Here is a 25213-nt window from a genome sequence, read left to right on the forward strand (position 1 = left end):
TAGCTGGGGGGAGAGGTTAAGGGTCAGATGCTCTGGATGGGCAATATGGGGTCAAATCGCCTATTCAAATATAGTGTGCAGGATATTGTTTTCTTTAAGGCAAATAGCCTATTCCCTTTATAGTGCACTACTTATGTGGCTCTGGTCAAAAGTAGTGCATTATATGGGGATTGGGGAACAGGCTGAATCTTTGTTTTTGGGGGTAGATGTTCCCTTTGATCAGTTGACCAACCTTCTCCCGGTGTTTCTGTAGATGTGCCAGTGTTCCACAGCAGTACCCTGGAGAGGCGTGTCCTGGCACAGTCCCACCCCCAGGCCACATCAGCCCCTCAACAGGAGGACAACGACATGGTGGAGATTCTCATCTGAACTGAACCATGTCCTCTATAGGTCACAGGACAGGAGGACAATATGTGTTTGTGCATAATCAATACACACACACACAAACATTCACAGACACACACTTTCAAAATAGGTGGAGGATTCCTTTTTTTGTTTTTTCAACGTTTGGTGTTTAACTAGTTGTCGAGTGACCGAGGGTGTGTTCAAATGCACAACTTTTTTAGATGTGCTTTGATGAACAATACTTTGTACGGATTGTGATTCGGGAGGTTTTAGTGTCAGAGCGATCAGTGTTGCTGGAGGCTATTGGTTAACTAGCCCCCTTGGACCAAATGTATTGGCTACCATACGTTGCATCTATTGCACTACTTACTTTTTTCACGTTAAGTCTGACTTAGGTAATCTATTTATGTGTAGTAAACAGTACATTATTCACCGATGTTAGACGTGGCACTTGGGTAATCAGTGATATTGTAAACTACAAAACATTATTTTAACCTGTAGATACTGTATGTATGGCATGTGTATCATTTAACCGAACTGAATGGAATAGGTTTTTAGAAGCCATTCGGTTACATGGCACTGCCAGCCAAGGACCACAATGCACTGTTTAAAGTATTGGGGGACCGGCCCCCCATGTCACAGTGGAAAACTTGGGGGAGCGAGACTCACATTTCTACTGTGGTCCAATGTGCTGCATGTGTGACCCCACTGGATGGGGTCTGTCTCTTTCGAAGTGCAGCAGTAGAAGAGGTTTGGTGTTCACCGATGTGCCTATGCATCAGTTAAGGTTCTCCACTATACCTGTTAAGTGTCCTTCATTCCAGTCATGCTGGGTTTGAAAGGGTCTTCTGCCCAGACTTGCTTCAAATGATATTAGGCCTGAAATAGTCTGTTAGAATTTTAACTACTAGTTTATGCAATGATCAGACAATCTGGTAATCAACTGTCTTTCTACACCGATTGACATTGTATTTATGAAACTATATGGCTCTGTTTACAAAGGAAGCCCAATTCTGGTCTTTTGCCAATAATTGGGCAAAAGATAGGAATTGGGCTGCCTGGTTAAACGCAGCCTGTGTGGTGATGTTAGCAGTTGAAATCCAAGCCAGTTTCACAACCGCACATGTCCCTTTCTTTTGACCAAAGGTAACAGAATGAGTTTGTCTGTGGCTTGATGTGATAATGTTATATCTATGATATATCATCAAACTTTCAAACAGTGACTGAAATATCCACCCATATAACAATCTAGGTAGCAGTTGTGAGCATTTTTAATCCAAAGCCAAAAATGTGGGACCAAAGAAACACTCCACCAGCCTGTCTCCTGGCCTGACTCCACTATTGTCTTTAATGTCAATAGGTTAAGTGGACATTTAAAAAAAAAAAAAAAAAAACAACAACACTGAGGCCAATAATATCTGTAAACAAAATTTTACTTCACCTGCTCGAACAAACTGTCTCCTCGTATCTACATTTCTCCAACCTGGCTGATGCAGTTAGGCCAGTGTTTGAAAGAAGTACACTACATCACCAAAAGTATGTGGACACCTGCTTGTTGAACATCTCATTCCAAAATCATGGGCATTAATATGGAGTTGGTCCCTCCTTTGCTGCTATAACAGCCTCCACTCTTCTGGGAAGGCTTTCCACTAGATGTTGGAACATTTCTGAGGGGATTTGCTTCCATTCATCCACAAGAGCATTAGTGAGGTCGGACACCGATGTTGGGCGATTAGGTCTGGCTCGCAGTTGGTGTTCCATGGGGTTGAGGTCAGGGCTCTGTGCAGGCCAGTCAAGTTCTTCCACATCAATTTTGACAAACCATTTCTTTGTGCACAGGGGCATTGTCTTGCTGAAACAGGAAAGAGCCTTCCCTAAACTATTGCCACAAAGTTGGAATCACAGAATCGTATAGAATGTCATTGTATGCTGTAGCGTTAAGATTTCCCCTTCACTGGAACTAAGGGGGCTAGCCCGAACCGTGAAAAACAACCCCAAGCCATTATTCCTCCTCCACCAAACTTTACAATTGGCACTATACATTGGTGCAGGTAGCGTTCTCCTGGCATCCTCCAAACCCAGATTCGTCCGTCCGACTGCCAGATGGTGAAGCGTGATTCATCACTCCAGAAAACACGTTTCCATTGCTCCAAAGTCCAATGGCGGCGAGCTATTCACCATTCTAGCCATTTCTTGGCATTGAGCATTGAGCATCATCTTAGGCTTGTGTGCGGCTGCTTGGCCATGGAAACCCATTTCATGAAGCTCCCAATGAACAGTTCTTGTGCTGACATTGCATCCAGAGGCAGTTTGGAACTTGGTAGTAAGTGTTACAACCAAGGACAGACTTTTTACGCGCTTCAGCACTTGGCAGTTCTGTGAGCTTGTGTGACCTACCACTTCGCGGCTAAGCCATTGTTGTTCCTAGACATTTCCACTTCACAATAACAGCACTTACAGTTGACTGGGGCAGAAATTTGACGAACTGACTTGTTGGAAAGGTGGCATCCTATGACGGTGCCATGTTAAAAGTCACTGAGCTCTTCAGTCAGGCAATTCTACTGCCAGTGTTTGTCTATGGAGATTGCATGGCGGTGTGCTCAATTTCATACACCTGTCAGCAACCGGTGTGGCTAAAATAGCCGAATCCACTGATTTGAAGGGGTGTCCACATAATTTTGTATATAGTGTACAGTATGTTAGTTTTATAACTGAATAAAAAGCACAAATAGTGTTAAGAAATTAAAAATGTCCAGCACGGGGGGGCAATTTCTCCGCTTGTAGTGTCAAGTTGTTTGTCCAGGATAGACAATGGACCCTGGGATTGGAGACTGAACCTTGGGTGGGGACTACAGGATTGAACACCTAATATTATTTTATTTTTTTGGTGTTCATTTTACGCTTCTTGCTAAGGCTCATTTGGATGGCTATCAGTTGCACTTGCTGTTTTACTGTTTGTAAAATGACATTTTTCAATGGTTACATTTTCAAAAGGCCAATGGATTTCATGTTCAATTTATTGGGAGAGCATCAAATGTTTTTTCATGGTGTTACTAACAGTCATGTCAAAGTCCCCATTATCAAGTACTGTACCAGCCTGCACCGGAAGCTTCAGAAATGTCATTTATACATTAATTCAACTCTTAAAGCAAAGGTGTTCCCCTTAAAATCTGTACTGATAGCATACAGCACAATATGCAACTCTTTGCGGTCCCACCCAAATGCCAGTCCATGGGTCTTGCTTCAAATTTCATAAGGTGTTCTGTACCCATTACTGTCAAACAGATGATTAGCATTTACATGTTTAAGTCAAAGTGAGCCTGTAGACCTGCCTTATCAGTGTGGTGATGGGAATAAGTATCAAACTATGTATTAACGTTTTTGGTCAATCAAGAGCAGAGTTGGTGAGTTTACCGGAATCTCTGGTAGTAATGAATGTTACTTTTTTAAAGATGCAAGGTCTTCTAGTATTTGTGCCTTTCAACGTCTGTAAAATAGATGCTGCTTGACAATGTCATTACTGTACAATCGCCATTCATGTTTAATTAAATTGTATTTCTAGTCAACCATCTGGTTTTACAAAAAAACAAACATTTCATGCCGTTTTTATTTGTGGTTGAACGTTTTTGGGGTGTAATTTATGTACTCCTGACGACTTTCCAAATGTTTCAGATAGTGAGTTTACTTGGTTTAGTATTACATTTATTTTGTTAAATAAATATACAATGTGACTTTTCTGTGCATTTCTCTTATAATGTACACTACATGTATTTTTTTGGTATAGAGTACCACAGTAAGAGTTATAAAACCTAGCAGTCAAACGGTTCCATTCATTTTACCCCATAGGGGATTTTAGAAACACTTAAGGGCTGTGTTCCCTGTAGGCTTACCCTGGTGTAACATTTCGATAACCCTGGAAATCTTTCTAGGACAAGGTGACTTTTCAATGTATTTGCTTACGTCACACCCTCCATGAAGAGCCTCCCACCGCCCTGCTAGTTCTGTCCTACCTGATAATTGTACCCACCTGTTGTCCCAGGTCTAACTCAGTCCCTGATTAGAGGGGAACATGCAGTGGAACGAGACTAGATGACTTCTTTGATATCTAAGGGCTAGATTCAATCGGATTGAAATGCAGTGTCTTGGTGGAACGGCATTTGAGCTGTCAAATCCACAAGCAGCTTGTTGCCATTGAATGCAACGAAACCACACCTGACAAATCCCATGCATCAGAATCTGCATAATGAATACCACCCAGATGTTTCAGCGGTGTGAGCAGCTACTTGTGTCAAACCACTCCCTTATTATCCCTACTGTGTTAGAAGTTAGTGTAGGCACTATCGATGTTAGAAATAACGACTCAAATGTCAAACCATTGGAGTAAACATGCGTACCCTAACAGCAAACGGAAGTTTTCCAATGGAAAAAAACACTTCTGTTCCGTTTGCAACAGAATCGACGTAATGAATACGGCCCCAGACGAGGTTCAAGCAGGTGAAAGACCCAACGGACAAAACAAACCTCACTCAACATTATATTTAATTTATTGTAAACCCAGTACAACTTCAAAAATGGAAAAAGAACAAGAAACCCCATGTAATAAATTAGTGTTCAATTTACATTCATGGTTAATGTCATTTGACTTCTGAGAAACATATTATTTCATATTATAAACTGGTCTGGAAAAGATCAAAGCCACTGAGGCAGCCAACTTCAAAGCACTTCATGTCACAGGCATTCAAACGTAGACATGTCTCACTTTAGTCTTGATTAAATAGAGGCCTTACAGAAGGACCTTATTACACATGTACTGTCTGAAACGGATTACAATTTAGGCTTCTCTAAGTCTGAAAAGTTCCAAGTAAATCATACCATAATAGTATACTAGATACTTTGGACCAGTTACCAACTGACTCATGGCATTCCACCACCAGTGGTTAACAACTAGATTGAAATGTTAAGTTTACACAAGCTGTGTTTTGACAGACCTATGACGTAAATCTGATTATCCATCTCAACGACAACAATATAGAAGCCTCCGCAGTAACACTATCATTTCCTATCACCACCTCCAACCGTGGTAAGCACTAGCTGTTCAAGTCACAGAGATGGCCAATCCTTTAGGCAAACATGAAATGGATCAATCCCTGATAATGTTGAAATATGCCAGCATCCATCTTGACAATCAACTTAGTCCATATTTGTGACCTATGCACACCACTAATGCTCAACATCGTTTTAATCATCATAGTCCTAAGGCCCTACCTTAACAGTTGCCGAAATAGCTTCCTCTCCTGGACCCAGATTCACAAAACCTTAACTAGAACTTAACTATAGACTTGAAGAAAGTTAAGCAAAGTTGTTATTCCTCAAAAGGTTATTGGACATTTTCTTGCCCTTTCTCCTTAAGAAATGTGGTTCTTAAGTTAGCTAAACTCTTGGCAGTGCGAGAAAAAGCTCATGAAAGCAGTTTAATTCACACAAACTTCATCTGAAAGTTTCAGTATTGATAATTTTAAACCCAATAACATGTTTTAGAGCAGTAATCATGATAACATGATTGCCATTGCTAGCTAGATAAGTTGCCAAGAAATGAAGATTTGTAAGAAGATATTGTTGAGGAATTGCACTTAAACTATCTTATGAACGTATTTTTCTTCTTAAGAACCTTAAGTTTTTGCGTAAGAAGTGTTTAGTGAATCTGGGCCCTGGCCTTGGAAGAAAGGAAAGGGGCCATTGCGATCTATACATGCTCAACATCTAACACCAACATGTGTGTAAGAATAAGTGCACTGACAAACTACCCAGCTGAGTGGATGTGTAATGCAGAGTTGAGCAAAGTAGCGTTGCAGAGCAGATGAGTGGGCTATTTGAGTGACGTGTGTCTGTTATCTGCGTATCCAGAGCCATCCGTTGAGCAGGCAGGCAGAAAGGAGTAGGGAGAAGAGCACCAGCTCAGTCTGTCTGCGTTCAGCGTTCTGCTTCTCCAGACCCGCCAGACGACGACTCATCTTCACCACCTGGACACGAGAAAGGCGCTGATCTGTTATACTGTAAGTGACAGATTTATTTTTTGTTTATACACAACATTTGTCGTAGTGTAAAGATGGCCTCAGTTTCTGAGACTCAAGAAAGGACATTTACAGAAATGCAACATACAAGTATCCATTACATTAGTGACTCAATGGCCAGAAGAAAATATTGAAGTTATGGCTCCATCTACTGGTTGAACACAGGCTACACTATCATAATGGCATTGATGGAACAAAAGCATAACATTCTGACCAGACCGGACACGTCCGTGTCCGAGCGTCGCAAAATACATTTAGAAATCCATGTTATTCAATTATTGCGAGCGTCTGCGATGCCAAGGGCTAAAATAGAAGTCCCTTCTATTTCTGTCGCAGATCACGCTGAAAGTCCTGCCTCTCCCATCTCCTCATCAGTTTATAGAAGCAGGAACCCACGTGCCATCTCCTTATTGGCTATAACAACGTGGGTGATTGAAAGATGAACTGTTTTGCCGGTAGTCGTGGTAATACTATGAAAGTTTAGATGCCAATCCCCATATAAGTTCAAAGATGAAAAAGCCTGGAAGGAGGAGATGACTAGAAACGATTTGGTTGGCCGTTTAATGTGTGGATTAATTGGCGAAGTAGAGGAGCTTGTGCATTTCAGGTAAAATAACAACTCAATGTTTATATACCAGGACAAGCTAAATAGGACAAATTAGCTAACAAGTGCAAGCTAACTAGCGAAATTTCCATACATGTTTAATGCTTTTCGACCTGTCCCAAAATTAATGTCATTGGTTCAGAGTTTGTTTTGATATTTTAACCTGCGTGTCGTGATCGCATTTTGTGTAGGGGGACAAAATAAATGTATGCACGATAGCGCATGAGCGCAGCCGGTTTGGGTTCGGTGTAAGGCCGCACTAACAGTAAACTGGTTTATCGCGAAAGATTCAGGCCTAAATTAAGCCTAAAGATGCTACTGATGTCACTCACCAAGTCCCCTAATGTATTACCAGCACCATAAGATACTATCATGAATTAATATAGGCCTATATAAACATTTCATGTCATTTTTAGCCTACTACATTTTATGACTGGATACATTGGCAGAATATTTTATATACGACAAAATACAGGGTAGCCTGCCACTGACAGGTCTGAGTTTGTTGTGTGAATGAATAAATACATTTCTGCCTGTTTTTATTTTTTACAATGCATCAGTGCAGCAATGTACACTGCTCAAAAAAATAAAAGGGAACACTTAAACAACACAATGTAACTCCAAGTCAATCACACTTCTGTGAAATCAAACTGTCCACTTAGGAAGCAACACTGATTGACAATAAATCAATAATGCTGTTGTGCAAATGGAATAGACAACAGGTGGAAATTATAGGCAATTAGGAAGACACCCCCAATAAAGGAGTGGTTCTGCAGGTGGTGACCAGACCACTTCTCAGTTCCGATGCTTCCTGGCTGATGTTTTGGTCACTTGAATGCTGGCGGTGCTTTCACTCTAGTGGTAGCATGAGACGGAGTCTACAACCCACACAAGTGGCTCAGGTAGTGCAGCTCATCCAGGATGACACATCAATGCGAGCCGTGGCAAGAAGGTTTGCTGTGTCTGTCAGCGTAGTGTCCAGAGCATGGAGGCGCTACCAGGAGACAGGCCAGTACATCAAGAGACGTGGAGGAGGCCGTAGGAGGGCAACAACCCAGCAACAGGACCGCTACCTCCGCCTTTGTGCAAGGAGGAGCAGGAGGAGCACTGCCAGAGCCCTGCAAAATTACCTCCAGCAGGCCACAAATGTGCATGTGTCTGCTCAAACGGTCAGAAACAGACTCCATGAGGGTGGTATGAGGGCCCGACGTCCACAGGTGGGGGTTCTGCTTACAGCCCAACACCGTGCAGGACGTTTGGCATTTGCCAGAGAACACCAAGATTGGCAAATTCTCCACTGGCACCCTGTGCTCTTCACAGATGAAAGCAGGTTCACACTGAGCACATGTGACAGTCTGGAGACGCCGTGGAGAACGTTCTGCTGCCTGCAACATCCTCCAGCATGACCGGTTTGGCGGTGGGTCAGTCATGGTATGGGGTGGCATTTCTTTGGGGGGCCGCACAGCCCTCCATGTGCTCGCCAGAGGTAGCCTGACTGCCATTAGGTACCGAGATGAGATCCTCAGGCCCCTTGTGAGACCATATGCTGGTGCGGTTGGCCTCCTCCTAATGCAAGACAATGCTAGACCTCATGTGGCTGGAGTGTGTCAGCAGTCCCTGCAAGAGGAAGGCATTGATGCTATGGACTGGCCCGCCCGTTCCCCAGACCTGAATCCAATTGAGCACATCTGGGACATCATGTCTCGCTCCAACCACCAACGCACCAGACTGTCCAGGAGTTGGCTGATGCTTTAGTCCAGGTTTGGGAGGAGATCCCTCAGGAGACCAGCCGCCACCTCATCAGGAGCATGCCCAGGCGTTGTAGGGAGGTCATACAGGCACGTGGAGGCCACACACTACTGAGCCTCATTTTGACTTGTTTTAAGGACATTACATCAAAGTTGGATCAGCCTGTAGTGTGGTTTTCCACTTTAATTTTGAGTGTGACTCCAAATCCAGACCTCCATGGGTTGGTAAATTTGATTTCCATTGATAATTTTTGTGTGATTTTGTTGTCAGCACATTCAACTATGTAAAGAAAAAAGTATTTAAAAATAATATTTCATTCATTCAAATCTAGGATGTGTTATTTTAGTGTTCCCTTTATTTTTTTGAGCAGTGTATTAATTTAGCCTTTGTGATTACATTACACCAGAGCTACATGTCACTTTCGCCATTCAAACTTCCCTGCCAGTTCATTGCCAACACTGACCTATTTTATTGCAATTCAGCAAGCAAGAGGATTGATCGATGCCTTTTAAATTGCTCAAAAGTTTCAAACTACACGGAACAAAAATGTCAACACAATATGTAAAGTGTTGGTCCTGTTTCATGAGCTGAAAAAGATCCCAGAAATGTTCCATACTCATAAAAAGCTTAATCTCAGATTTTGTGCAAATTTGTGTACATCCCTATTAGTGAGTATTTCTCTTTTGCCAAGATAATCCATCCACCTGACAGGTGTGGCATATCAATAAACTGATTAAACAGCATGATCATTACACAGGTGCACCTTGTTCTGGGGACAAAATACCACTAACATTTTCAGTTTTGTCAAAGAACTCAATGCCACAGATGGCTCAAGTTGAGGGAGGGTGCAATTGGCATGCTGACTGCAGGAATGTCCACCAGAGCTTTTGCCAGAGAATTAAAATGGCCATTTCTCTACCATAAGCCGCCTCCCGTAATTTTAGAGAATTTGGCAGTACGTCCAACCAGCCTCACAACCGCAGGCCACATGTATGGCGTCTTGCGGACAAGCGGTTTGCTGACGTTATGGTATGGGCAGACACAAGTTATGGTCAACTTACAATTGCATTTTATTGATGGCAATTTCAATGCACATAGATACCGTGACGAGATCCTGAGGGCCATTGTCATGCCGTTAAATCTCCCGCTATCACCTCATGTTTCAGCATAATGCATGGCCCCATGTCGCAAGTATCTGCACACACTTCTTGGAAGCTTAAAATGTCCCAGTTCTTCCATGGCCTGTATACGCAGGCATGTCACCCATTGAGCAAGTTTGGGATGCTCTGGATCGACGTGTACAACCACATGTTCCAGTTCCTGACAAAATCCAGCAACTTCGCACAGCCATTGAAGAGGACTGGGACATTCCACAGGCCACAATCAACAGCATGATCAACTATATGCAAAGGAGATGTGTCATGCTGCATGAAGCAAATGGTGGTCACACCAGATACAGAGTGGTTATCTGATCCAAGCTCCTACTTTTTTTTTTAAAGGCATCATTGACCAACAGATGCATAACTGTATTCCCAGTCATGTGAAAGCCACAGATCAGGGCCTAATGAATTTATTTCAATTGACTAATTTCCTTATATGAACTGTAACTCAAACAGTACCAGTCAAAAGTTTGGACTCATGCAAGGGTTGTTCTTTATTTTTACTATTTTCTACATTGTAGAATAATAGTGAAGACAAACTATGCAAAAAAGTGCTAAACAAATCAAAATATATTTTATATTTGAGAATCTTCAAAGTAGCCAACCTTTGCATTCTCTCAACTAGCTTCACCTGGAATGCTTTTCAAACAGCCTTGAAGGAGTTCCCACATATGCTGAGCACTTGTTGGCTGCTTTTCCTTCACTCTGCGGTCCTACTCATCCTAAACCATCTCAATTGGCTTGAGGTCAGGTGACTGTGGAGGCCAGGTCATCTGATGCAGCACTTCATCACTCTCATTCTTGGTCAAACAGCTGTTGAAAAACAAATGATGGTCCCACTAAGTGCAAACCAGATGGGATGGCATATCACTGCAGAATGCTGCGGTAGCCATGCTGGTTAAGTGTGCCTTGAATTCTAAATAAATCAGTGTCACCAGCAAAGCACCATCACACCACCACCTCCATGCTTCACGGTGGGAACCACACGAGATCATCCGTTCACCTACTCTGCATCTCACTAAGACACGGCGGTTAGAACCCAAAATCTCGCACTTGGACTCATCAGACCAAAAGGACAGATTTCCACCCGTCTAATGTCCATTGCTCGTGTTCTTGGCCCAAGCGAGTCCTTTAGTTGTGGTTTCTTTGCAGCAATTTGACCATGAAGGCCTGAGTCACGCAGTCTCCTCTGAACAGTTGATGTTGAGATGTGTCTGATACTTGAACTCTGAAGCATTTATTTGTGCTGCAATTTCTGAGGCTGAATATATTTTGATTTGTTTAACATTTTTTTGGTTAATACATGATTCCATAGACTTGATGTCTTCACCATTATTCTACAATGTAGAAAATAGTAAAAATGAGTAGGTGTCCAAACTTTTGACTGATAGAGATATATACAGTGGGGCAAAAAAGTATTGTCAGCCACCAATTGTGCAAGTTCTCCCACTTAAAAAGATGAGAGGCCTGTCATTTTCATCATAGGTACACTTTAATTATGCAAATTTTGCAAATTATGGTGGAAAATAAGTATTTGGTCACCTACAAAACAAGCAAGATTTCTGTCTCACAGACCTGTAACTTCTCCTTTAAGAGGCTCCTCTGTCCTCCACTCGTTACCTGTATTAATGGCACCTGTTTGAACTTGTTATCAGTATAAAAGACACCTGTCCACAACCTCAAACAGTCACACTCCAAACTCCACTATGGCCAAGACCAAAGAGCTGTCAAAGGACACCAGAAACAAAATTGTAGACCTGCACCAGGCTGGGAAGACTGAATCTGCAATAGGTAAGCAGCTTGGTTTGAAGAAATCAACTGTGGGAGCAATTATTAGGAAATGGAAGACATACAAGACCACTGATAATCTCCCTCGATCTGGGGCTCCACGCAAGATCTCACCCCGTGGGGTCAAAATGATCACAAGAACGGTGAGCAAAAATCCCAAAACCACACGAATGACCTGCAGAGAGCTGGGACCAAAGTAACAAAGCCTACCATCAGTAACACACTATGCCGCCAGGGACTCAAATCCTGCAGTGCCAGACGTTTCCCCCTGCTTAAGCCAGTACATGTCCAGGCCCGTCTGAAGTTTGCTAGAGAGCATTTGGATGATCCAGAAGAAGATTGGGAGAATGTCATATGGTCAGATGAAACCAAAATAGAACTTCTTGGTAAAAACTCAACTCGAGGCCTCCCGGGTGGCGCAGTGGTTAAGGGCGCTGTACTGCAGCGCCAGCTGTGCCATCAGAGTCCTGGGTTCGCGCCCAGGCTCTGTCGTAACCGGCCGCGACCGGGAGGTCCGTGGGGCGACGCACAATTGGCCTAGCGTCGCCCGGGTTAGGGAGGGCTTGGTCGGTAGGGGTGTCCTTGTCTCATCGCGCACCAGCGACTCCTGTGGCGGGCTGGGCGCAGTGTACGCTAGCCAAGGTGGCCAGGTGCACGGTGTTTCCTCCGGCGCATTGGTGCGGCTGGCTTCCGGGTTGGATGTGTGCTGTGTTAAAGAAGCAGCGGCTTGGTTGGTTGTGTATCGGAGGACGCATGACTTTCAACCTTCGTCTCTCCCGAGCCCGTACGGGAGTTGTAGCAATGAGACAAGATAGTAGCTATAGTAGCTAATTGGATACTACGAAAATAGTTTTTTTATAAAAAAAAAAAAATTAAAAAAAACTCAACTCGTCGTGTTTGGAGGACAAAGAATGCTGAGTTGCATCCAAAGAACACCATACCTACTGTGAAGCATGGGGGTGGAAACATCATGCATTGGGGCTGTTTTTCTGCAAAGGGACCAGGACAACTGATCCATGTAAAGGAAAGAATGAATGGGGCCATGTATCGTGAGATTTTGAGTGAAAACCTTCCATCAGCAAGGGCATTGAAGATGAAACGTGGCTGGGTCTTTCAGCATGACAATGATCCCAAACACACCGCCCGGGCAACGAAGGAGTGGCTTCGTAAGAAGCATTTCAAGGTCCTGGAGTGGCCTAGCCAGTCTCCAGATCTCAACCCCATAGAAAATCTTTGGAGGGAGTTGAAAGTCCGTGTTGCCCAGCAACAGCCCCAAAACATCACTGCTCTAGAGGAGATCTGCATGGAGGAATGGGCCAAAATACCAGCAACAGTGTGTGAAAACCTTGTGAAGACTTACAGAAAACGTTTGACCTCTGTCATTGCCAACAAAGGGTATATAACAAAGTATTGAGATAAACTTTTGTTATTGACCAAATACTTATTTTCCACCATAATTAGCAAATAAATTCATTAAAGATCCTACAATGTGATTTTCTGGATTTTTTTTTTCTAATTTTGTCTGTCATAGTTGAATTGTACCTATGATGAAAATTACAGGCCTCTCATCTTTTTAAGTGGGAGAACTTGCACAATTGGTGGCTGACTAAATACTTTTTTGTCCCACTGTATATAAAAGGAAAAAAACAAGTCCTCTCACTGTTAACTGCATTTATTTTCAGCAAACATGTGTAAATACTTGCCTGAACATAAGATTAAACAACTGAGACAAACTGAACAAATTCCACAGACTGTGACTAACAGAAATTGAATAATGTGTCACTGAACAAAGGGGGAGTCAAAATCAAAAGTAACAGTCAGTAGTATCTGGTGTGGCCATCAGCTGCATTGAGTACTGTAGTGGACTGCACCAGATTTGCCAGTTCTTGCTGTGAGATGTTACCCCACTCTTCCACCAAGGCACCAGCAAGTTCCCAGACATTTTGGGGGGGGGAATGGTCCTAGTCCTCACCCTCCGATCCAACAGGTCCCAGACATGCTCAATGGGATTGAGATCCGGGCTCTTCGCTAGCCATGGCAGAACACTGACATTCCTGTCTTGCAGGAAATCACGCACAGAACGAGCAGTATGGCTGGTGGTATTGTCATGCTGGAAGGTCATGTCAGGATGAGCCTGCAGGAAGGGTAGCTCATGAGGGAGGAGGATGTCTTCCCTGTAACGCACAGCGTTGAGATTGCCTGCAATGACAACAAGCTCAGTCTGATAATGCTGTGACACAAAGCCCCTAGACTATGACGGACCCACCACCTCCAAATCGGTCCTGCTCCAGAGTACAGGCCTCAGTGTAATGCTCATTCCTTCAACGATAAGTATGAATCCGACCATCACCCCCGGTGAGACAAAACTGCGACTAGTCAATGAAGAGCACTTTTTGCCAGTCCGGTCTGGTCCAGCGACGGTGGGTTTATGCCCATAGGCGACGTTGTTGCCGGTGATGTCTGGTGAGGACCTGCCTTACAACAGGCCTACAACCCTCAGTCCAGCGTCTCTCAGCCTATTGGAAGGATTGTGCGTTCCTGGTGTAACTCGGGCAGTTGTTGTTGCCATCCTGTCCCGCAGGTGTGATGTTCGGATGTACTGATCCTGTACAGGTGTTGTTACACGTGGTCTGCCACTGCGAGGACGATGAACTGTCCATCCTATCTCAGGCGTCTCACTGCAATTTATTGCCCTGGCCACATCTGCAGTCCTCATGCAGCATGCCTAAGGAACGTTCACACAGATGAGCAGGGACCCTGGGCATCTTTCTTTGGGTGTTTTTCAGAGTCCGTAGAAAGGCCTCTGTGTCCTAAGTTTTCAGAACTGTGACCTTCATTGCCTACTGTCTGTAACCTGTTAGTGTCTTAACGACTGTTCCACAGGTGCATGTTCATTAATTGTTTATAGTTCATTATTGAACAAGCATGGGAAACAGGTTATTAGCCTGCTTACCTGTCTCCTAAGTACGATGAACTCCACAGCTGCACATCCCTCATCTGGGCTCATCCAGGAGTCCCGCATGGCACTGCCAACCACACAAACAGGGATAAAGGTAAATGGTGCATGTGCACACACACCCACACTTCAATGCTTTAGGCTTCAGAACAACCAAGTGTTGTTGGTACCACAAAACAAGCCCAATAATAGGAAATGCCAATGGTTTGCCAGAACTTGTCACCTTTTCCTGGCTGGTTCGACATATACAGGGGGCTCCTCAACCACAGCAGTAGTTGGGTGTTCAGGAGAGCTGAACCTTTAAACCAGGGAGAGAGACCACAGTCTGCAAAGGGGCTTTCAACACAAGGCAGATAGAAGAACAGGGAAGGATCCAGCATGAGGAAAAACAACCAGAAGTGGGCAACAAAAGACAGCACAAAGCAGTAGTAAGATGAAGTTGTCCCATGGATGCTGATCTAAGATCAGTTTTCCATTGTTGCCTGTAAAGGCTAAGGTTAGGATTAGAGTACAATGGGCTGATCCAAGATGTGTGCCAACTGCCAACTTCTACCCGAAGCAAGAGCAAAGCAGGGAGAAGCAGCATGCAGAGTTTAGAGTACAGAGGGACGGGACAGTTCATCACTAAGGACTTAACATGGTCCACACAGACCCGCATATTATTGAAGTGGGCACGACAGCGCCTCTTCCCCCTCAGGTGGCTGAAAAGATTTGGCATGGGCCCTTGGATTACAATAAGTGCTACAGCTGGACCCTCAAGAGCACCTTGACTGGCTGCATCACCGCTTGCTATGGCAAATGCACCTCCCTCGACCGCAAAGCGCTACAGAGGGTGGTACGGGCGGCCCTGTACATCACTGGGGCAGAGCTCCCTTGCCTTCCAGGACCTCTAATATCAGGCGGGGTAAGAAGAAGGTCTGAAAAATTGTCAGACTCCAGCCACCCTAGATATAGACTGTGCTCTTTCCATGACACAGATTAACCAGGTGAAAGCTATGATCCCATATTGATGTCACCTGTTAAATCCACTTCAATCAGTGTAGATGAAGGAGAGGAGACAGGTTAAATAAGGATTGTTAAGCCTTGAGACGGATTGTGTATGTGTGTCATTCAGAGGGTGAATGGGCAAGACAAAATATTGGCGTGCCTTTGAACGAGGTATGGTAGTAAGTGCCAGGCGCACCGGTTTGTGTCAAGAACTGCAACGCTGCTGGGTTTTTCACACTCAACAGTTTCCCGTGTGTATCAAGAATGGTCCACCACCCAAAGGACATTCAGCCAACTTGACAGCAGTGGGAAGCATTGGAGTCAACATGGGCCAGTATCCCTGTGGAAAGCTTGACACCTTGTAGAGTCCATGTCCTGACAAATTGAGGCTGTTCTGAGGGCAAAACTGGGGGGGCAACTCAATATTAGGATGATGTTCTCAATATTTTGTACACTATATATAGTACCAGTCAAAAGTTGACACCTACTCATTCCAGTTGTTTAAATTTTATTTCTACATTGTAGAATAGTGAAGACATCAAAACTATGAAATAGCACATATGGAATGATGTAGTAACCAAATAAGTGTTCAATCAAAAATATATTTTATAGTTTTTTGGTTACTACATGATTCCATATGTATTATTTCATAGTTTTGATGTCTTCACTATTATTCTACAATGTAGAAAATAAAAATTGAAGAAAAACCATTGAATGAGTAGGTGTGAACTTTTGACTGGTACTGTAAATACATACACCATTTTACTCATTATTATACATCATGATTCCTTGTCACTTTATATCCATATCTACCTCATACCTTATTTTGTTGTTTTTTACTAAGCATCGTTGGAAAGGGCTAATAAGCAAGCATTTCATGGTATACTTGAGGCGGCAGGTAGCCTAGTGGTTAGAGCAGTTAACCCACTGTTCCTAGGCCGTCATTGTAAATAATAATTTGTTCTTAACTGACTTGCCTAGTAAAATAAAAAGGTCAAATAAAAATAGTATGATTTCAACCTAAGTTGTGAGTAAAGGAAGTGATCCTGTAGTCAAGAATAAATCCTTTGAGGCAAAAGCTTTGCCAAGAAAGTTAGAACTAGTAGTGTAAGGACATAAATGCAAGCCCAAGCAAGGAAGAAATGGAAGGAGGTTAGGTGCCATTTGTTAAGATTTCGGTTTGGGTAGGCAGGGGTCACTCAGGTCGGAGAAGGTAGGACCCCTAACCTGTATTTCTGAGTGACAGTCTGCAGAAGGCACTGTGAGGCCTGCTGGCCCAGTTCCTTGGCAGCCTGCAGCATGGTCTGTGGGGACAGGAGGCTGGGTAGGGTGGCAGGGAGCCCCAGGGGCATGGGCAGGGTGTCTGCAGCAGCAGTAGAGGAGCGCTGAGGGAGGCATCCTGCACTGCCGCAACTACAACAGGCACAAGTGAGGGGTGGGGGTGGGTTGGATCACCAGGACAGACAGAGGGGCACAACACTTACCAAGCATAGTGACAACGCCACAACTTCACGTTGCCTCCAATATAACCTACATGTAAGGAGAGGCTAGAGATCAGAGAAACCAATGTGTCTCCCTCTGCTGGAAACACAGGAAACACAGGTGACGAATAGGAGGACAACGCTGCATGGGGCCTGAGGCAGCGCAAAGTCAATAGAATGTAGTGTCCCAAGCCAAGTCCCATGCAACTTCCCCTTTGTGTCTTTCTGAAATGTTCCAGGTGTTGAAAGAATTTTGATAAGTAATTTATGCTACTCTGGTTACATATGGCCGAGTTGTCTCGTCCACAAGATGATGAAAACCAACAAAAATCATGCTTCAAAGTGAAGTGTTCTGAAAACATTCATGTGTTTTGGGAGCTTTTTGTAATGTGTTTTTTTTTTAGCTTTTTTTCCTCCACTTTTGAGGAAGCGTTGTACATGTAACCGCCTCACTGGGCAGAGGAGCATGCAGAGAGGCAGGTAGCCTAGCGGCTAAGAGCGTTGGGCCAGTAACCAGAAGACCGCTGGTTCGAATCCCCGAGCCAACGAGGTGAGAAATCTGTCGATGTGCCCTTGAGCAAGGCACTCCTGTAAGTCGCTCTGGATAAGGGCTTCTACTAAATGACAAATGCAAATGTAATAAGCCACTCAGTCTGGTCCAAGGAAAGAGATGGATCTCTATGGTGACATTTAAAAGGAGTTAAAGAAGTGTTTAATCCAATGTGTCTTGTACTTACGAGATAGGGGTGTGCGGTGCCTGTTTGCAGGTGGGGGTGCCAGGGTTGCTCCTGCCAAAAGCCTGGTCACTGTAGGACCTACGCAGTGGACTCTGTCACAGAAGAGAGAAAGAGTAACATGAGTTCAATAAGGAAGAGATGGATAACTGGTGGCCCCCTTTGGTAGGCATGCAGATCAATTTCCAAATCCAGGGATGCAAACTGGTGAGGGCCTAAAAAGGAGACACACTCTTGGCACTGAAACATGCAAAGCACACCCTTTTTATCCACTGTATTGAAAAAGAGGGAGGGTGAATGGTGTTCCTTTCAACTCTATAGTGGCTTCCAGCTTAAGCCAGGCCCAGCTACACTTAATCCCTGAATCCACTTGTTTAACATGCAACGCCTCAGTTTCACCTAATTCTCTCATTCTGAAAATTAACCACATACTGTAGAGGGAATAGTAGCTGGGGACTTAATGCAGGGAAACTTAAATCAGTTTTACCAACTTTCTTTCAGTATGTTAAATGTGCAACCAAAAAAAAAATAGCTCGATCACTTTTACTCCACGTACAGAGGCGCATACAAAGCTCTCCCTCACCCTCCATTTGGCAAATCTGACCATAATTCTATCCTCCTGATTCCTGCTTACAATCAAACATGAAAGTGGGATGCACCAGTGACTAGATCAATAAAAAAGTGTTCAGATGAAGCAGATGCTAAGCTACAGGACTGTTTTTCTAGCACAGACTGGAATATGATCCGGGATTCCTCCAATGGTATTGAGGGGTACACCACATCAGTCATTGGCTTCATCAATAAGTGCATCAATGACATCGTCCCCAAAGTGACCGTACGTACATACCCCAACCAGAAGCCATGGATTACAGGCAACATCCACACTGAGCTAAAGGCTAGAGCTGCCGCTTTCAAGGAGCAGGACTCTAACCCGGAAGCTTATAAGAAATCCTGCTATGCCCTCCGACTTACCATCAAACAGGCAAAGCATCAATACAGGACTAAGATCGAATCGTACTACACCGGCTCTGACGCTCGTTGGATGTGGCAGGGCTTGCAAACCATTACAATCTACAAAGGGAAGCACAGCCAAGAGCTGCCCAGTGACACAAGCCTAACAGATTAGCTAAACTACTTCTATGCTTGCTTCAAGGCAAATAACACTGAAACATACATGAGAGCACCAGCTGTTCCGAAAGACTGATCACGCTCTCCGGCCCCAATGTGAGTAAGAGTGTTAAAACTGATCAACATTCACAAGGCCGCAGGGCCAGACGGATTACCAGGACGTGTACTGCGAGCACACGCTGACCAACTGGCAAGTGTCTTCACTGACATTTTCAACCTCTCCCTGTCCGAGTCTGTAATACCAACATGTTTTAAGAAAACCACCATAGTGCCTGTGCCCAAGAACACTAAGGTAACCTGCCTAAACAACTACCGCCACGTAGCACTCACGTCTGTAGCCATGAAGTGCTTTGAAAGGCTGCTCATGTCTCACATCAACACCATTAACCCTAGACCCACTCCAATTTGCATATTTGCAATCCGCCCCAACAGGGCCAAGCTTCCTGCCATTCAGGACCTCTATACCAGGCGGTGTCAGAGGAAGGTCCTAAAAATTGTCAAAGCTCCAGCTACCCTAGTCATAGTCGGTTTTCTCTGCTACCGCACGGCAAGCGGGTACCAGAGCTACAAGTCTAGGTCCAAGAGGCTTCTAAACAGCTTCTACCCGAAGCCATAAGACTTCTGAACATCTAATCAACCTAGACTATTTGCATTGTGCCCCCCCCCTTTTGTTTTACACGGCTGCCACTCTGTTATCCATGCACAGTCACTTTAATAACTCTACCTACATCTACATATTACCATAACTAACCGGTGCCCCCACACATGGACTCTGTACCGGTACCCCCCTGTATATAGTCTCGCTATTGTTATTTTACTGCTGCGCCTTAATTACTTGTTACTTTTATTTCTTATTCTTATCCTTTTTTTAACTGCTTTGTCAGTTAGGAGCTCGTAAGTAAGCATTTCCCTGGTTGCTGTTGTATTCGGCGCATGTGACTAATGTAATTTGAAAACAGTTTGTTAACTTGTTAACATTTCACACAGATTGCCAGGGTCCAGTAAGCAACTAACACGTTATAACTTGAGGAACGACAAGGAGTTGTATACCAGTTAATACTATAGCGAATGGTTAGGTTACTAACATTAGCTGTCTGACGTTATTAGCCAGCTAATTTTCACTCCATAAACTCAATTATTTGATCAGTTATGTTGGCTAATGTTGCTCAACATATCTCTGGCTAGCTAACGGAGAATTATATCCAGCTACTGTAGCAAGATGCTTAACAATGCTAACAATACTTGTTCCACCACATTTTCTCCCTCACCTCAAACTTTCCAAATTCCAGTTGCACGATTCTACACGAATCACATAGGTCACCTATATTGGATTTAAAACGGCGTATTTCGCCAAAAAGGTGACTAGTTTGCATCCCTGCAAATCTCTTTTGGGGGAGGTGGGACTCCGTCAGGTAAAAGAACAGAATACACAAAGTGCAATTTAGAAATGTGGTTGTGCATCAGCATTTTCTCTTGTTATGTCAGTCACTCAATTAGCCCATGTCAGCAAACATTTTTAGATTGTAAATTGATCTTGAGGCCAGCTAAACTTGTAGTAATCATGGTCGAAATACCAACCGGGGGCTCCCTTGATTTTGTTAGTCATTCTCAGGCAAACATTTCTCTCCACCCGATGGCAAAATGTGTACAATTGCATGAAATTAACTAAAACTTTGAATTTTGCTTAGGCCCACCAAAAGGCTAGTGCCGGCTGACATGGTTTAGGTATAGATATAGGTATGCAGAACCGCAAGCCACTGCGGCCCCCCGTGTTGAGTCCAGATCTTTTTGGTGGCCCCCACCCCCACCAAAGTTGGCCATCCCTGAGTTCGATGGTGAGGGTAGGGCCAGATGGAAGCTGCTGGGAATGTTTCAATCCAGGTGGTACCTGCATATTGAACTCCATCTCCTCAAATGCTATCCCCAAGCACGACTCTGAACACTTTAAAGAATGACACACAGAGCAATGGCTTGACACTAAATGTATCAGTGACACTACACTTATCCAATTATTGTCAGACAACTCATTCCCAAAGAAAAGGTCCAGTCTCCACTCTCACATACCTGCACTGGTTCCCTCATGTAGGGGTCTCTTTCTTTGTTCCAGGCACTGTGCTGCTGTGCCTCCCATGCAGGCCCCAGAGGGAGGGCTGAGCCTTGCTTGGATGACGTGAACAGTGGATGGGGGCTCATGTCCGGGGCATCTATTAGTAAGTCACAAAGATATAAGAACACTGAGACATGATAGGGACTCACACACAGATCCCATTATTGCTCTGACTCAAATCCTGAAGAAAAAAAGAAAACAGAGCATTTTGGACCAGCATTGTTAAGTTGCTAAAGGAGTTTTTCTTCTGACCCGTCTTCGTTCTATCGTAACTCTACTTCAAGTTCCATGGTGTGCACATCACCAATAAACTATCACGGTCCAAACACACCAAGACAGTCGTGAAGAGGGCACAACAAATCCTATTCGCCCTCAGGAGACAAAAGATTTGGCATGGGTCCTCAGAGCCTCAAAGTTATACAGCTGCACCATCGAGAGCATGGTTGCATCAATGCCTGGTATGGCAACTGCTCAGCCTCCGACCGCACGACAGAGGGTAGTGCGTACAGCCCAGAACATCACTGGGGCCAAGCTTCCTGCCATCCAGGAACTCTATACCAGGCGGTGTCAGAGGAAGACCCTAAAAATTGTAAAAGACTCCAGCCACCCTAGTCATAGACGGTTCTCTCTGCTACCGCACGGCAAGTGGTACCGGAAGTGGTACCGGAGCTCCATGTCCAAAAGGCTTCTTAACAAGCCATAAGACTCCTGAACAGCTAATCAAATGGCTACCCAAACAATTTGCATTTCCATTATTCATAGATTTGGATAGAAAACACTCTGAAGTTTCCAAAACTGTTTGAATCATGTCTGAGTGTAACAGAACTTATGTACCAGGCAAAACCCAGAGGACTAACTGTTCAGATTTTTTGTGTGTATTTTTTTGCCTGTTCCCTGACTTATTGCCAAGGGATATTTCATAGGAACCTGTTTTCAGTTCCTACCGCTTCCACTGGATGTCACCAGTCTTTGGAATTTGGTTGAGGTTATTCCTTTGTGCAATGAAGAAGTAGGCCAACTTGGAACTGGGTACACTTTTGTGAGTTGTGCAAGATGTGAAAAGTGGCGCTGGTTTGTTTTCTTTCCTGTATTGAACACAGATTGCCCCGTCTACAATTTGATCGATTATTAACGTTAAAAAATACCTAAAGTTATATTACAAAAGTAGTTTGAAATATATTGGCAAAGTTTATAGGCAACTTTTGAAATATTTTGTAGTGTGTTTTTTGTAAGCTGTTTTTTTCTGGATCAAACGCGCTTTATAAATGGACATTTTGGATATATATGGACGGAATTAATCGAACAAAAGGACCAATTGTGATGTTTATGGGACATTGGAGTGCCAACAAAAGAAGCTCGTCAAAGGTAATGCATGTTTTATATTTTATTTCAGCGTTTTGTGTAGCGCCTGCAGGGTTGAAATATGCGAACTCCTTTGTTTACTGCTGGTGCAGATGGTGCAGGCTATCAGATAATAGCTTCTTATGCTTTCGCCGAAAAGCATTTTTAAAATCTGACATGTTGGCTGGATTCACAACGAGTGTAGCTTTAATTGAGTATCTTACATGTGTGATTTAATGAAAGTTTGAATTTTATTGTATTTTATTTGAATCTGGCGCTCTGCATTTTCCCTGGCAATTGGCCAGTTGAGACATTTGCATCCCGCCTATCCCTAATTAAGGGCTTGTAAGTAAGCATTTAACTTTAAGGTCTACACCTGCTGTATTCGGCACGTGACAAATAACATTTTATTTTGATTTGAACTTAAGCCATATAAATGCCTCCTGTTTTGTCTATCAATAGGCCCATCTCCAGACCAGCCATGTCCCCACCTGTGAGAGACAGCCTGTCTGGGATGTGCATGCTGTAAGAAGCGGGACAGTCAGCACACTCCTGCCTCTCCTCTTCCCATCTCTGTCCCATGCCTGGCCCCACTCTCAGCCGGTCGGGGACACGCATCTTCTGGTTGATGGCCTCAGAGAAGATGGTGTCACGGCCACTGCGCACCTGGGAAACGTCACCCCGAAACTCCGAAGAGGCCATGGCAGCTGCTGTTTTAAGATCAAAATGTGTTACAACTTCTGAAGTCAGTGCATCTTTGACAAGCCTATACTACCCCTGTAAGACTATACTTGGATGTAGTTAGCTGATTAGGCAACAGGATTAGTCAAATGTTAGTAGGTTAATTTTCATGCAGTGTGGATTAGCTGGAACTATCCTATGTTATTCTTTGGGTGCATAAATCCAGTCTGCCCAACTCCATTGTAAATCTTTGAGTTTAATTGGCTAGGGGCCTGTCAAATCATTGCAGATGGCAGGCAACTCAATTCAATTAATGTGAGAACAGCGTTCCTAGGTGGCTAGTTGTCTGATTAATCAGGCTGTAATAGACAATTAATTGGTATATACCGCCTTAAAGTAATGCCTGCAAATCATGTACATTTTCCTTACAAGACAGAATACTTAATACAATTAAATGTAAACTTACTATACCGGTTGTCTGTGCAGTTTGTCTTCAACTGCTCTATGGAACCAAGAATGCCATGACAATGAAAATGGTTCTGAATCAGGGTAGAGTACAGAGAACAATCCACACTATTTTGGGAATTGCAGATTTTTGTGTAGATATAAATAAGAATATTTGTTTTTGAAATTCACACACAAAAAAAGGTGTTGATTGTTCTCCACCCTCCCCTGATTGAGATAATAGCCTACCATTTACTTTGTCATGGCACGCTTAGCTGGCTAACGTTATTCATCGTTTTTTTCGTCATCATACTTTGAACATTGACCTATCGTCATCACACTTTCTACAGTAAAATAAAATACATGTAAGATATATCTAGCAAGAAAGATGACAGACCTGAGGAGTAACTTGCAGGGCAGAGATCTTTGGCCAGCTAAATTAGCGAGTAGCTTTGCTAGCTAGCTTGTCAGTTAGAATGCAAACGACCTAGCTAGAGGCTAAAGTTAGCTGGAGTAAAGCTGATAGCCAAATAAGTTGGTCAACTATCACGAAGTTGTCAGCAGCAATTTGACATTATCTTTAACAACGTGGCTAGACAGTTTATCAATAAAAACTATAGATATTTAGATAAACGCGTAGGGAACTAGCAAGCTATGTAGCTAAACTTTATAAAGTTGACATTAGCTGGCTACCCTACTAACGTCCTTCTTTGGTATCATTGCGTTTGCAAAATTTTCGTGCATTCCGCCACCTACTGTGCGGGAGTGTGTGGTCCATAATTTTTTTTACATTTTTTAAATTTTTTATTTAACCTACATTTAACTAGACAAGTCAGTTAAGAACAAATTCTTATTTACAATGATGGCCTAGGAACAGTGGGTTAACTGCCTTGTTCGGAGGCAGAACGACAGATTTTTAGCTTTACATTTTGTGATACAAAAAAAAAACATATTGCACCACCAACCCAACATATTTGATACAAAAAAACGAATTGCACCACCAACCAACCCAACACATATATACCACTATTTCATAAAATAAGAAAACACCACCTCATTTCACTACTTTGGCTATAACTGAGCCGATGGTCTGGGAGGACGGGGCTTTTTAATTCAACACCTTAACCCAAGTACTTCTCTGCAGTTGCCACCACAACATCTATTCTCTGTGATTTAAGTTCCATTTCTGTGGTACATTTGATAACCATGGCAACGAATGCTAAGAAGCCAACCTTACTGAAGCACACATTCGTATCACTCTGTATTAGCCTAGGCCTACTACATTTTACATTGACATTTTAGTAATTTAGCAGACGCTCTTATCCAGAACAACTTACAAGAGCAATTAGGGTTGGCGCCCCCTTGGTTTCGTGCCGTGGGAGAGATCTTTGTGGGCTATACTCAGCCTTGTCTCAGGGTAGTAAGTTGGTGGTTTGCGGATATCCCTCTAGTGGTGTGGGGGCTGTGCATTGGCAAAGTGAGTGGGGTTATATCCCGCCTGGTTGGCCCTGTACGAGGGTATCGTCGGACGGGGCCACAGTGTCTCCCGACCCCTTCTGTCTCAGCCTCCAGTATCTATGCTGCAGTATTGTGTCGGGGGGCTAGGGTCAGTCTGTTATATTTGGTGTAATTATCCT

General features: G+C 43.6%; 2 protein-coding genes across 9 annotated transcripts in view; one reads left to right on the plus strand and one right to left on the minus strand.

Annotated features, from left to right (window-relative positions):
- Positions 1-4076, plus strand: part of LOC139423148 (angiomotin-like) — a 42960-nt gene extending 38884 nt beyond the window's left edge. For 3 of the 4 annotated variants that reach the window (XM_071174841.1, XM_071174840.1, XM_071174842.1), the window contains one exon: positions 254-4076. In XM_071174841.1, coding sequence (XP_071030942.1) covers positions 254-369 — 116 coding nt within the window. In that variant the 3' untranslated portion in view covers positions 370-4076. The remainder of the gene's footprint in view (positions 1-253) is intronic. The other variant, XM_071174839.1, reaches the window with a different exon arrangement.
- Positions 4077-4866: 790 nt separating this feature from the next.
- On the minus strand, positions 4867-24305 carry LOC139423150 (mitochondrial fission factor homolog B-like). Of its 5 annotated transcripts, none has more exons than XM_071174846.1 (9): positions 23974-24074; positions 23599-23634; positions 22943-23161; positions 21068-21207; positions 17879-17970; positions 16888-17073; positions 14897-14971; positions 14671-14743; positions 4874-6365 (listed from the first exon to the last, which is right to left on the minus strand). In XM_071174846.1, the coding sequence occupies exons 3-9, from the start codon at positions 23151-23153 to the stop codon at positions 6234-6236; spliced, it is 909 nt and encodes a 302-aa protein (XP_071030947.1). In that variant the 5' UTR covers positions 23154-23161; positions 23599-23634; positions 23974-24074; the 3' UTR covers positions 4874-6233. The 5 variants fall into 5 exon arrangements, with proteins under 5 accessions (XP_071030945.1, XP_071030947.1, XP_071030944.1 ...); XM_071174843.1 differs by lacking the exon at positions 23974-24074 and adding an exon at positions 23826-23937 and having other exon boundaries at positions 23599-23671; XM_071174844.1 differs by lacking the exon at positions 23599-23634 and having other exon boundaries at positions 4867-6365; positions 23974-24305.
- Between the last annotated feature and the right edge of the window lie 908 nt (positions 24306-25213).

This window comes from Oncorhynchus clarkii, chromosome 12 (assembly GCF_045791955.1).
Source record: "Oncorhynchus clarkii lewisi isolate Uvic-CL-2024 chromosome 12, UVic_Ocla_1.0, whole genome shotgun sequence".
In the NCBI taxonomy this organism is placed as follows: Eukaryota; Metazoa; Chordata; class Actinopteri; order Salmoniformes; family Salmonidae; genus Oncorhynchus; species Oncorhynchus clarkii.

Excerpts from the sequence above, each read along its gene's own strand:
- LOC139423150 (XM_071174843.1), bottom strand. Across the intron at positions 23,162-23,598 it reads CTGCACAGACAACCGGTATA|CAGCTGCCATGGCCTCTTCG; the intron begins GTAAGTTTACAT and ends ATCTTAAAACAG. Across the intron at positions 21,208-22,942 it reads AGACAGGCTGTCTCTCACAG|ATGCCCCGGACATGAGCCCC; the intron begins GTGGGGACATGG and ends ACTTACTAATAG.